We start from the raw sequence: 14,157 nt of genomic DNA, 5'->3' as shown, positions 1-14,157 counted from the left end.
GTAGCAAGATGCTGAATGGAAGGGGAAAAAGAGACACAGCAAGTGCAGAACAGACCAGATCACCTAAATTAGATAAGCAAAAATGGACTTGTAGCAGAAAGTCCCCACCAGAACCTGGAGACTGATGATTTGCAATTCTTTTTGTTCTCTGTCAGCAGATACATGTGAAATCCTCCTGCAGAAACTCCAATGACAGTTCCATGCTTCCAAATCTTTCATTTCCTCAGGAAGCTCAAGTGCTAGGCATTTCTGTATTGGAAACCAATGCTTGTACAAATCTGATGACTTGTGTTGGGATTTCAAGATTTTGTTTTCAGTTTTTTTATGGTTTTTAAAGATTAAAACACGCATCTAAAGCATCTGCCTTAAATTGTGTTGCAATATGATGCAGTCAAATATTAGGAAAGGCCAGAACTAAAATAAATTCTGCAATCTTCATTTATGTTCATTGTGCATGCAGTGACATAGCCCTTCCTTTTATAAGACAGTGGTGATCTCATCTGAGCTAATGGACATCTGAGCTAATCATCCAACCCCCTCTTAGAGCCAGTAAAGACAAAATGTCCTTCTGGGACAGGATACACACAAGACATGAATGTCTGAGCAAAAGGTCCTTAAGGTCAAAGGAATACATTAACACACAATGCTAAATCTGACAACTTCACACATTATTTTTTTCTCTGTGTTTCTCTTAACACTTCAAAAACCATTTGAAGCTATCTGCTCAAACCTCTGCTATCCATTTCATGGATCATTTGGAATAATTTTCTGAAAACCAAATATCAAGGCTTCACATCCAGTTCCCCAGCACCAGGGGCTTTTGCTGGCAAACAATAGCTCAGTTTCCTGATGCAGCAGCAAAATTCCCTTCATCTTAAATCAGACATCCATCAGTTCAAAGAAAGAGCCATAGCTCTTGTGCAGGGATAGGGAGAGGGAAATGTATGATCATATGGTTGTATACTGGATTGTGATGCATACATACAAAATTGTATAGGCAGTGTAATTCTGACATGTTCTTAATTGTGCCTTCATTTTTCCTGCAAGGGCACATGTGTTGTCACCATCTATGAATAAAAGAATAACACCAAAAAAAAACTCAATGAGAGATTTGTAAATTCTTCTCTAAAACAAACAACAAATTTGGTGTTAAATTGAACAGCTGAATAAAAGTAGTTTTCATTCTCATCTGTGTTTCTGCTAACCAAAGCTGCCTCATTTCATGAAATATGTGTCAGAAAGATAGGTTCCCTTGTTAATAGAGAGCAGAATTCTCCACCACTGTGAATGGTTGCTTCCTGGATACCATATTTGACAAACAGAACATAAAAGTGCTTGCTTCAGTGGAAGTGTTGCAACAATGGCAAGCCTTCTGTCTGATACTGCAAAGCTGATTAAATATTATCAATGAGGAAGCACTGCAACACTGAGAGTGAATTGATGGATGTCTGTTCTTCATTTCTCTCCCAGTAAGCACTGCAGAGTTTAATCCCCCAAAACCATTTCTGTATGTTGGGATGAAATGATGGTAAAGCCTAGAAGGTGCAAGCCCTTCAGTTTCTAGCTACAGCAGCCTAGGACACCTCTTACTTCAGCAAGCCGGTCCACCCCACTTGCAGTTCGTGCGAGCGTCACGAGATCTTCTTGCATCTTATCCACCCATGCTTTTATCCTGCAGAAAACAGAAAAGAAAACAGAGGCATCCAATCAGACAAGTGGAAATGGCATACAAGCATATGGCACAGAAACAATAAAAGGGATAAAGTTGAATACAAAACATAGAAGAGTTCTCTTTGAGGTTTTTCTTCTATTCAGCTTTGTTGACCAGAATCTGTTCATACAGCTGTCTGTGGTGGCCACCATGCTGTGCCACCTGTAAACCCAAGAGTGCCATCATATCTCTGGAGCCAAGCTACAGCAAAGATGCCCACAACAGAGCTGGCACACTCCCTGCCAGGACAACCTGCCTGCCCTGCAGCTCACTCCCACAAATGCCTCTCCTGAGTGCCCCAAGGTCCTTCTCCCAACAGACAGTGAAGAGAAAAACAGCAGCTGGAAGCAGGCTTACAAACCACACTGGATTTTCTGGCCTGTAGCCTCTCTTCAAGGAAGCAACAGCAGGGCAGGCAGCAGTGGCCACGAGCTCTTTTGGAAAGGCACGTTTGCTCCTGGCTGCTGTCACCAGGGAACAAGTGATTTGCTGCTGTGCCTGCTCTGCTCCCTGTGCCCAGTAAACCTGACTCTCTGGAAAAGCATTGGATCCAACACAGTTTCTGTGCCATGTCACATCCTCTAGCAGGAAAGGAGCCATGGTGAAAGTTTATTCCAGTAAGATCCATGTTCAGAAGATTGTCTTGCTTGCCAAGCCAGAAATTTTCACATCCAACTCAACTCTCACATTATCCCTGCCATTATGCCAGCTTTCTGCTCTGAAACCTAGAACAGATAAACATATTTATCTCAGCCATTTCCCAGCCTTAATCTCATACCCCAGGGATGACAACTTAGATTAATTCATTAATAAAGACAGAAAAAAAGGAAGATTCCATTTTTGCTTCAAAATGGAAAATTTGGAAGACTAAGAAAGAAGATGGAAGACTGATTTTACTCCTTTTTTCCATGGCTTTAATGAATACATTTTCTGCTAACCCACAACCAATATCTTCAAAGAGTACCATCACTATTATGGTCTCAAGTTAATTATTTTTTATTAAAGGACACTTCCTCATGCTTCCTTCACACATGAAAAATCATATTTGCATTGACTTCAGCAATTAATTCCATTGTTGGTGTACTGCTCCCAAACCTTCCCTTCTATACTTTACTTTCCAAAAACTGAAATAAAATAAATTAAGTTCCTGGTTCAAGTCTCCACAAAGCCCTATATTATACAAACATTTAGTTCTATATAGAAATCAGTTTGTTTAAAACCATGGTGCATGTTTACCATGGCTTAAGACCATCACCTGCATCTATGTGAAGCATATTGACTCAAAAGCACAAGTACAAGCACAAACAAGAAAATGCTATCATTTTCCATTTTTAAATGGTTTCTGTTTTTCTGAGTGGAAGAATGAAGTAAATGAAAGGTGGAAAAGTGAAACCCATTACCCAAATGTGTTTTCAAAAGCATAAAATAAATAATTGAACACCCTGAGATTTTTTTATGATCCATTTCAGTTATAAAATTGTGGGTGTTATTTCTAACAGGAGTCAATAGAAAAAATCTGAGACGATTGATTTTTAAATTGACTTTTTCCATTTCCTACTGCTTTATATTTTTACTAGATATATTCCTCTCTGTCTTTAAACAAAACTGGAACAGTGAAGACACATATTAGTTAACTAGTTAGTTACTTAGCTAGTTAGTTACTTAAATTTGAAATTTTGGAAGCAGCTGAACTTAAAATCACTAATTACTTACTATTACTTGTAAATGAAATATGAATCATATTTTGTCTTTAACATGAAAAAATATTTATTTTTCAATAAATACTTATATATTGTCTAGAACTCCAGCCTCCACACAATTAGCCCACACCTTGCCTTTTGAAATTAATCACCATGACTAGTTTTTGTTTTATTTTGGGTTTGGTTTGATTTTGTTTTAATCAGTGTTTCAGCTAATTTTCTGCTTCAATGTCAATGGGAAAAGGCATGTCCCAAGCTGACTCACTCTCTCCTCAGCCAGGTGAGCTGAACCCATCTTCTAAATATCTTCTAGTGGAGCTCTGGTCAACTCTGATTCCTAGTCCAAATTCTCCAGCTTGACTTTTAGTCAAGTAAGGATAGAATTTAAGTCTGTAAACTGGAATGGGAGGAAGTACACCTTCTTCCTACGTTAATGGCAATCTCCATCCCCAGCTGTAACTTTAATGTAAATTATAAGGTTTCTTCCAATATATTCTCTATATATTTACCTTAAGATGATTTTCTTGCATATTGGAGTCAGTCTGTTAGACCTCCTGTAGTGAAAACTGTCTTTTTTTTTGCTTTCCTGTACATCAGGGTGAAAAACTGTCACAGAATTATGGAACCATAGAATAGTTTGGGTTGGAAGGGACCTTTAAAGGTCATCCAGTCCAATCCCCCTGCAATGAGCAAGGACATCTTCAACCAGCTCAAATTGTTCAGACGGCAAAAAGCAATAACATCGCAAGTGTTGAGCTAGATTACTGTCAAAAGCAGGAATGATAAAATTACATTCTGACTTTGAGGAAGCTCAATATAATTCCTCTTGCTTTCCCACAAGAATTTGAATATGATTAGTAGTATTTATAAAGTCTAATGTCAGGATTTCTGTATCTCCATTTCCTACCTTGCTACCAGACAAAAGTGCACATTTGAGACATTTCATGTTCCACATAGGCTTTTTTCTCAAAAATCAACATACTCACATTCTATAACTTTCACAAGAAAACTGCATTGAGTATATAAAATAAAATGCTTTTTCCTTCTCTTTTCCAGTGAAGGATTTGTATTATCTCATTGTGGTTTTGGGTTTTTTTTTAAGTGTGTCTTTAAAACAAAATAAATAAGGGCCTTTAGGCACTGAAATGCCTGTCTGGTGCTCCTTTTAACTGAAGCCTGCAGTGCAATATCTGTCTGACAGCTGCTCATGGTTAGAGTTTATTTAACAATTGGAAAGCTGTCACAGCAAATGGGAGTCCCCATGACTTAAAGAAGAAGCAGCAGCAATTTTTTTTTCTGCAAAGGGCACCAAGGGAAAGCCTGTACAAAAGGCTGGTTTGTTCCTACCATTATTAGTTTGGCACAAACATTGCAATGGATGTATCACCTATTGTAAGGTGATTGTGTTCTGCAGGACAATTGACTGTAACCTCCTTCTTCCACACACAAGTTGTCCCTGCATGAAGCAGTGACAAAAGGAGTGTGCACACGCCTTCCTACAGCAACTTCCCAGTGATCTGAGTGATGGAGGGAGCTGTCTGATCAAAGATAGGCAGACACAGGTCATTTACTGGGGCATTAGAAGGTACAACCTTGCTCCTGTCACCTGGGCTGGGATCAGAGTGATGATAAAGTAGCCAAAACACTCAAGAGCCACCAACCACATTACATGATAAGCCAACTTATCATGTAATGAATACATGAAACAGCTACTTTGACAGCACAGGAAGATTTTGTTTTCTTCCTTTTCTTTTTGTATTGTTCTCATTTTTTTAAAGCAATTTTATTTGCTAAAGTCAAAGGATTTTCACAAGTACACCCCTAGCCACACTACAGGTAGAACTGAATATAGCAGGTGGTAGACTAAAAAATCTTTATTTTAATTTCATTAAAACCTATTTTCATATTAAACCTGTACTTGCAGAACAGAGCACTGCTCAATTTCAAGGGTAAAAAAACCAAAATATCTTGATGCAGAGTAACTTGGCTATAACTATAACCTTTTTTTTTTTCCCTACTGAAACTGATGCAGTATTTTTCTGCTGACTTCAAGGAACATAGATTCATGTAATGATATGCCAGATCTTTCTAGACCACTCACACTAATTTAAGGTCCATTAGCTGACTTCTGCTTGGATAATACATTATAATCTAAAGAGGCAAGGTTAAACCTTAACTGTGACAATTGAAGTCATGTGGTATGTTAGAGATCCACATCCAGTTCTCTACAGTTAAGATTACATTCAGCTCAAGTTCCTTTTTATATAAAAATAGCAACAACTGAAGTAATGAAAGCTGTCAGTAGTGAGAGGAAGAAGTGTTTTCAAAATAGATCAATATTTCTCTGATTATCAGAAAGGAAAAGAAATACATAACACACTGCTCCTGATTCAATTGAAAAGTGATGTTCAGAAAATGAAGATAAATGAGATTAGTTTCAGAAACTGGGAGGCAAAGCCTTGCTTTATTTTTTCAGCCTAACCCCAGTTTATTTTCTTGCTCAGAAAAAGCCTTCACCGTCAGATTTAGATGTTTTTTAGAAGATTTTCTGTTAGTGAAGGAGGGGGGAAAGGCTATGAAATTATCATAGCAGCAGGCTTCACAGCCATTCTTTGTCACTCTTAGGCAACACCAAAGGGCAAATAGAAATTCTTTTAGTAATTTATAGAAGGCATGTGAATGGAAGTTACAACAGAATTACTAACATTCTACCAGAAATTACCCATGTTCTGCATTTACACCTCTCACTGCAGAACTAGTGATTTTAAATAGCACTGTATTTTTTTTCATGACCTAAACTGACAGCACTCATCTTTCAGGTATGGGGACAAACTGATAGATTTATAGACAACCAGACTTTTGAAGGAGAAATAAAGGCAAGTTTTGTGAAATACTGAAGAAATTTTCATCATGTACCAAAATTCCACTGATTCTAAAACAGAATTAAAGGGGCCAGATATGAAGAAACTGATGCAAAGATAACTAAAATCCCTTAGAGATATTGTTATCACATCAATCTCTCTAATGTCCACTGTCTCCATAGCCAGAAAATGAAGAGAAGAGGGATATATAATTTATATGTGACATTAAAACACAAGAAGACAAAACAGTCCATCTAAGGTTTTGTGAATTTTCTAGATCTTACTACAGTGTTTGTAATAGTCCAGTTAAATTGCACAGTCCCCTAATCACAGAGGGGATTCAGCTCACCTCATCCTATGACTTCCATGGTTATGAACACCTCAGTGTGATGTACAGTCCTCCAATACTTCTTTTTTTTGTTGTTTGAAAGTTTGCTCATGTGCTATTTGAAGGTATTTGTAACTATAAAGTAAAAGTACTATACATAGTAAATTACAGTTTGAAATGAAGTTGAGGATTCAGAAATTTAAGTGAAAAGAGGCGTGTTCTGCAAGTGTTGAAGATCCTCCTTTTATTCCAATGCAATAGTGTTACAGGAATACATATATATATAGATATATATATATAGTGCTAACTATCACACAATTTTGTATAAATGTTTGGAAGAATGTTTGTAAAAGCAAAGCAAAGCAAAAAGCAAAGCAAAGATTCATCTATTACATTTTGGCTGTACTGAGTGAGGAAAATATAGAAGCTATGTGATCTCTGTGCATAAAAATGGATGCACAAAATCTCCTGCATCTTATGCTCCACAAGAAGATATATTTCCCTAGTTGGCAAGAAGAAATATTAGTACTTTGTTTCTTTGCCCTCTTTGACTGTCTTATCTTCCCAAGTGTGACAAGCTGTTGGCCATGCAAGGAGCTCCCAGAGATAAGATAGCCTCAATGATCAAGGCCAGATGGCCCCTTTCATTCTTTCCTGATTTCAAAGTGTAAAACCCTTGCTTGGAATAGTTGTTTTACATTTCTCAAATGGAAACATTTGGGAAGCAAGACATAATTTCTCTATCATATCTGTTATTCTGTAGACAGAAAATGTCAATGTAGACAGAAATCTCTTCAGGAAACATTTGTTTCTTAGTAGCAGAGATGCTAATGTTCAGTTTTGGGGGTTTTAAGCTTTTAATTTATGTGGTTAGGCCATCCAGTCACACGAAGGTATAACATTTTTCCATTTTTTTTTACCCCCAAACACTCCTTCTCTAAATGAACATAGTTTATCTCCATCATGGTCTTCAGAGAACAAGTTCTCAGGAGCATTCCCAAATGACTGCTCTACCAACTGGTCCTTCAAGGACTCCCCCTTTACCACAGGTAATTAGGAACAAGGAATCCAGCGATGCAGCATTGGCACAGACAGAAGGAGAAGGAATGGCCCTTTGACTGGGCCAGCAGCTCAGGATCTTTAAGTTCCACCACTGACTTCCATGAGAAAGTCAGCAAGTCAATTGTTTGTGACACACAAAGGGCAGATCCTTTTCTGTGCACTAATTTTTGAGAAAATACTGCTTTGAGAAGAATACTGAGTCCCAGTGCCAGGTTTCAAGATGGAAATGGTCAGCTGGAATGGCACCACGAGCTGCTTAGCCTTTGCCCCACTGCCCACAGAAGCAGAAACCTTTCTCCATTCTCAGCCAGGACCTCTAGGCCAAACTAACTCCTTCACCCCAAGATCTCTTTCGGATCACAGCATGAATAGCTGGTTTGCTCTCACTCTCCAGCAAAACCTTGCCTAAATACCTCCATCAGAACGCATCACAGATGGATCTGGGAAGAGCCCCCTCTGACCCAGAGGCTGGACCCGCTGACTGCTGCTGATTCTCACTGAAATAACCTCTCCTCATATTTCAACTCTTCGTCTGCAACTTCACTTTACATTTTAACAAGTGTGTAGCAGATTCTTCAAAGCACCCAGATGTTAAGCAGAAGTGATGAAGTAATTCCTTCAATATGGCGTCTACTTTGAAGAGCATGGTCCTATTATTTTACAACCTTGTTCAGCATGAGCCAAGTGCCTAAGAGGTGTTTAACTACACATGTTCATAATTATAGTTTCTGCTTCACAAATATTTCCCCTTACTCTGCCAAAAGTGTTCTTTAGCGGTCTAAAGCTTCCTAGCAAATAACATGAAAAATATCCTCTCATGGAAATTACAGTTGCACAAAATATCATTTAATAATTTAAGATCAATCTTCAATGCAAGCCTGACAGAGTCAGCTGCAAAATTGCTATAAGCTGTGAAAAGGACTCCTTAAAAATTATTATGTTTTAATTATCAGAGATTATACTGCTAAAACAGTTCAACAGAGAAGACATAATAAATTTTCAGCTCAAATGACTGCCAGTAGGGCTCAGATATGTTTCATTAAAGGCTTTTACAATAAGATATACATGTAGTACCATTTATTGCTTACCATTGAAAAAGCAGTCAAACTTTCCAAATCTAGTTACCATTTTTGTGACTGAGAAATATAAATCCAGAATGAAGACTCCCTAATTTGTTTCTAATCTGTACCAGATTAAAAGCAGTCATTTAATTTTAAATTGAAATGGTCTAACATCTGGCCAAGGATATAGATCTCACAGAGGAGCAGGCATTGATGGAGAAACCTGGATGTACTTACACCCACCAGAGATCCCCTAAAAGAGCAGGTGATATGCCTCTCATCATCTCTTTGCTTCAGCTCTGATAACTGGTATTTAAAGAGTATCCAATGCAACTGGACACTCTTTAATGCAATCTGGTCTCAGTAAAATCTCTCCAGTAAAAACACAGATATTTCACTAAAATTATACATGCAATGTGGTAAGGAGGAGACTAAAATTGAATCTCACATACATCACTGCAGTTATTCCAGTACTTTAACAATGGAATCTGGATTAGAAGCAAGTCCTTATGCAAATTTAGATGTAAACGCTGCTATTTTTGATGGTTCTGTATTATGTGGCAAATCTGTTAATAGCATAATGCCTTTGGAGAATAAAAAAGCATGTCTTAAAAAATGATTGAAAAATAAATCTCAGTTGTAATGGAATTTTACAAAGTGCTTAACAGCACAATTTTGCTAAGACATTTCAGGCAAACAATTATTTTATCAGTAGTGTTTAACATATCATACTCATACTTTAATCATAATTTATATTGAAATTACTTCTTCCCCACACTAATAAGCATTACATTTTAACACTAGTAAAAAAAAAAGGATATTAAAATATGATACATTTGATACCAGTAAAGAAAATATTAAAGGAAAAAAAACTGAGATTCATACAAACCAGGAACATATTCTTAATCACGTATGTGCACTGATTCAGCTGCATGCGTATTTAATCTAAGCCACCCAATTTATGCCCTAACCACTTCAGAATCTTGTTTTCACTCATATTTAATGCAGAAGCTAGCTGCACATATGTACTGGACTTGTCTGTTCTTCATACTGAATAAATTGTACAGGCCACCACAATAAGACACATAGATTTATCTCCTTAAAGCCTGCAGTTAGTTTGATCGGCTGTTTTGGTTTAAGTTATACTTACAGAAATGCCAAGACAAGCTTTGAGGGAAATGACCCTGTGTTCACCTCCTCATGTCATCACCTACACTTCTGAGAACTGAACAGCAAAGCTTCCCCTGAGTTTAGCAACACATGGATGCAGTCTTCAATCAGTGTTTCTCACTGACTTTCAGGGAATTGAGGTATAAATCAGCACCCTTATTAAAAAAATAAGTTTGTTTGTTTTTCAATTTTTTTGTGGGGGAGGGGAGGTTTAGTGGGAAAAATAGTATTAAAGTACTTTGCCTCTCTTAGAATATATTAGGCAAGTGCAACTAAGGCAATGACAGCATCATCAGGGAGCTGAGTTACTCATTCCTCTATTTTTATCTGATTGTCTGATGTAGGCTTTGGCTGTAGCAGCAAAAGTCCAACACCCAGGACTGACACTGGCACCAAAACCCTGAAGTACCCAACCTGTGCTTTGCTGCAGCAAGGTACAGGAGCAGGTGAGTAATTTGCCCTATGCAAGTCACACTAATCACAGAATTGAAGCACACAGCAGAACTGGGAGGCTGCACTCAGATCCTGGACACCAAGTCTATTTTTTCTGAGTTTGCCACTTGCCTAAATGTAAAAGTGTGGTGGTTTGACCGGAAATGTGTTTTTTGGGATGCTGTGTTTTTGGCCAGTGGATATTCAGACTTTAATATTGGCATTTAACCTGGCCATTGGGACATGGACACGCCTCTGAGAACACGGGGTTAAAAGCAGAGCTCTCCCCTGGGAGGGTCCTCTTGGGTTTCCGGCGGCAAAGAGTTCGGGTCTCTGCCCCGGCCCAGCTGCTGGCTGGGCAGGGGGAGGGGAAAGCCATGTAGCCGAGAGAGGTAGGCCTGAGCCTGGGGGTGGAAGGGTGGAAGAGAGAGAGAGAGAGAGAGAGAGAGAGACACCGGGAGCCATCGGGCAGCCCCCCCTGAGAGACACAGAGAGAGAGAGAGAGAGCCGCTGCCTGAGACTGTAACCTTGAAGCTTGATAAACATGGGCCTGTGCCGGCAGCACGGTTGGGACGGAGAAGAAGGGGGGGTTCAGCCGGCCGCTTGTAGGAGCTTTTAACCCCTTTTTGGAGAATGAGAACTTTACAGAACATTGACCTTTCCTAGAAGATAGAGTGGAAGATGAGGAAGGAAATGGGCCAGTGTGAGAGAGGTCTGGGTGAGCGAGAGATAGTAGAAGAATAGAGAAGAATCCTAGTGGGAAGAGATGATGGAGTGGCTTTTGCTGGACTCTTTTTGTACAGCCATGGACAGAACCATGTTCCTTGTAATACAGAGACTGCATCTAGGAGGAGGCAATGGCCTCAGAACCAAGAGGGTTCAGTGTTGATGCCCCTCGGCCCCAGGGGGTGAAAACATATGGGGGGGACAGGTGTCCCAAAGGAGAGATTGTGGGGACAGGTGTCCCAAAGGAGAGACTGTGCCTTTTTTGGATCGGGACAGAGCATCCTTAAAAGACAACCCTAGAAGCAGCTCTGGTCCATGTTCAGTGGTGAGAGCACTGGACATGAAAGGAAGAGGTCACGACGGCAGATGTACTCCGGGCGGTGCCATGAGTGACACAGAAACACACGAGGCTTCGACTGTGTTTCCAGGGGGAGCCCATGGTACAAGAAGGACTCCTCTCCTCTTGATGAACTGAGGATTGATTGTCTAAAAGGTGGTGCTGGACTGAGAGTTGGTGATTTGAGGAATAAATGTATTGTGTTGGAAATTTGGTGGGGGCAGGAGGAAATGCATTTGTGAGGTTTTCATTTTCCTTGTGTGTGTGTTCCTTTTTATCTGTAGTTGTAGAGTAGTTAATAAAGTTCTGGTTCCTTTTTTTTTCCCTAAGTAGGAGCCTGCTTTGCTTATTCCTGGTCACATCTCACAGCAGAAACCAGGGAGAAGGTATCTTCATGGGGGCACTGGCATTGTGCCAGCGTCAAACCATGATAAAAAGCTAAAAGTAAAAATTGAGAAATTTTTAAAAACAAGCAGGTGTTTATTCTCTCTGAAAGATAGGCCATGATTGTATATGGAGAATCTTCCTTATAAATTTGTATGAAATTGTTAAAACTATCTAAAAGATGCATTATTTATAAAAATTCTTTAATATTAAATTCATACTGAGAATATTCTATGATCATTTAAGCACTAAAAAAAAAGAAATAAAGATTGGTAAAAAAAGTGTAGGGGTTTTTTACATAACTATGAGCTGTTTGCTACCAAGTTTCAAATTTTATAACCTCCTTTCAAATGCATTTTTCTGTGGTGTTGATCCCCCTTGTTTAATAATGTCAAGGCTTCATAAATAAAACATCTATTCCATCAGATATCAGAATGTCACCTTCTGATAAACCTATGTAGTCTAAGAAAAAAACCCCACCTGACTCCAAATATACTCCATCAATGTACAGCTACTCTTCTTCTAATTTATTATATTATTTTTAATTAAATTCTTCAAGTTTTTTTGTTGTACAGTGTACTCCAAAGCATATAACATGAATGTTGTGCATCCAAATTAATCAGCTGCAAAAACATTTCCAAATATTTCCTCTGAAAATATATTTCTTTCAAAGCCTGACTGCCAATATGCAAAATTGTCACCAGCCTAATGTGCCACTGCTGTGGCATGTGTAGTAATAGCATTTAGAGTAATGAAGTGACTTTTTTTTTTTGGAAAGACCCGAATTGACTCCATATTCTGAAAGAGATGCACAATCTGCATTCAGTGCTGCCATTTAGAACAAAAAGTAAAATACCACACCAGAAGATGCAAAGCAGAGATTATTGCACAGGCAAAAGAATGACACAGAATATTAAGTTCCTACAGAAATTAACATCAAAATTAGCATAGCCACGCTGTCTTTAAATTCTTCCCATTTCACAAAGTCACACTGAATTACACGGAGCTTTTGCTAAAGGCGCAGCTGGCACGTCGTTGTTCCTGGGATGCAGATGCGTATTAATGGCTGTGTGAAAAGGATAATAGTATTTGAGAAATAAGCAATGGCTTCTTTTCCTCCTGGTTCAAGAGATTGTCAGTGTGTTTCCCCCCTACACACACTGCAGTTTTCTGTCTTGAAAACATAAGGTCAGGACTCCTGATCACAGGATCAGGACAATGCCTGCACAGGCTGGTACAGAAGAACCTTAGATGAATTAAACCCATGGCTGTTTCTACAGGGTGTTAGAGAGAGCAGCTGTGTATCAGAAGTGTTAGCATACTGTAAACTACCAGAAAATTTTAATGCAATTACCCTGTAAAGAACCAGCAGAAACCAAAGCCATATTGCAATCTTGCACTTTAGAAAATTAACCTTTAGAAATGGCTGGTGTCAGGTGTCGCAGGCCAGTTTAGTCATAAACAACTGTGCAGGTCTTATATTTCTGTTGTAATCCTCCATTTGTAATTTATACCACTTTTCTTAAATCTACAGAAACTGGAGATTGAAGGACAGTGTTTAATGTCATTGTTTGAGGGATACGAAAGCCTTGGCTTCATTATTTTTCTTTCAAAGAACTCTTACAGACATCTCACGGATTACTTACATAAACCCTAGAAAAATAAGAGTTCACGTTCATGATGTTTGGGTTTCACTTTTGAAAGGCTGTTTGAAGAGACTGCAAGTGTTTGATTCAGCAAGCTCAGGCACAGAAATGGTTTCCAACTGTGCACACGGGGCTAAAGGGCTGTAAGGGTCACTTCACAGTAAAGCTGAACAAGAATGACACTAAATGTAATTCAGCTCTAAAACAATTCCTTCTCAAAGCAGCTTCGCTCTCCTTTCTCAGGCAGGGGTAAATGCTTGAAGGTCAGGAGGCCACAGTGCTTGTCAGTGCATTCAATGCACATTAAAAAGACAGGCTATTAAGGAAAGGTCTCTGACGTTTACTTGGGAGACAACCCTCCCCTCTTCCAGTTGTCCCCTTCCCCATTTTCAACACATTCTCTAATTAAACATCAATACACTGCAATATAATTGATGTAGTAGTCATTACTGGGAATTGCCCATTCTCCTATCAAATCAGAGTGTACAGAAAAGGCCGTGTTTGAAATGGGTGAACTTAATTGCCCAATGGTCCCCAAGAGGGTTGTACAAACAGATCAAGACATCACACACACAACTGATCTCAGCTGTGACACAAGCTTTTTGTCACTCCCTCATCCATCTTTGCTTACTAGGGATAATGGTGGCTGGATTCGACACTGGACAATTTAATAAATAAGAACATTGGATGTGTTTCAAATGAAGCATCCCAGAATGCAGGATTTAGTGACATTTTGATT

The 14,157-nt window shown here is 38.9% G+C and overlaps 1 protein-coding gene across 5 annotated transcripts in view; it reads right to left on the bottom strand.

Moving 5' to 3' along the window:
* CACNA2D1 (calcium voltage-gated channel auxiliary subunit alpha2delta 1) overlaps positions 1-14,157 on the bottom strand; it is a 367,390-nt gene that overhangs the window by 313,255 nt on the left and 39,978 nt on the right. For all 5 annotated transcript variants that reach the window (XM_036401395.2, XM_036401394.2, XM_054514978.1 and 2 more), the window contains exon 2: positions 1,591-1,672. In XM_036401395.2, coding sequence (XP_036257288.1) covers positions 1,591-1,672 — 82 coding nt within the window. The remainder of the gene's footprint in view (positions 1-1,590; positions 1,673-14,157) is intronic.

This window comes from Molothrus ater, chromosome 5 (assembly GCF_012460135.2).
Source record: "Molothrus ater isolate BHLD 08-10-18 breed brown headed cowbird chromosome 5, BPBGC_Mater_1.1, whole genome shotgun sequence".
In the NCBI taxonomy this organism is placed as follows: domain Eukaryota; kingdom Metazoa; phylum Chordata; class Aves; order Passeriformes; family Icteridae; genus Molothrus; species Molothrus ater.
This window is presented reverse-complemented; position numbering and strand designations above follow the sequence as displayed.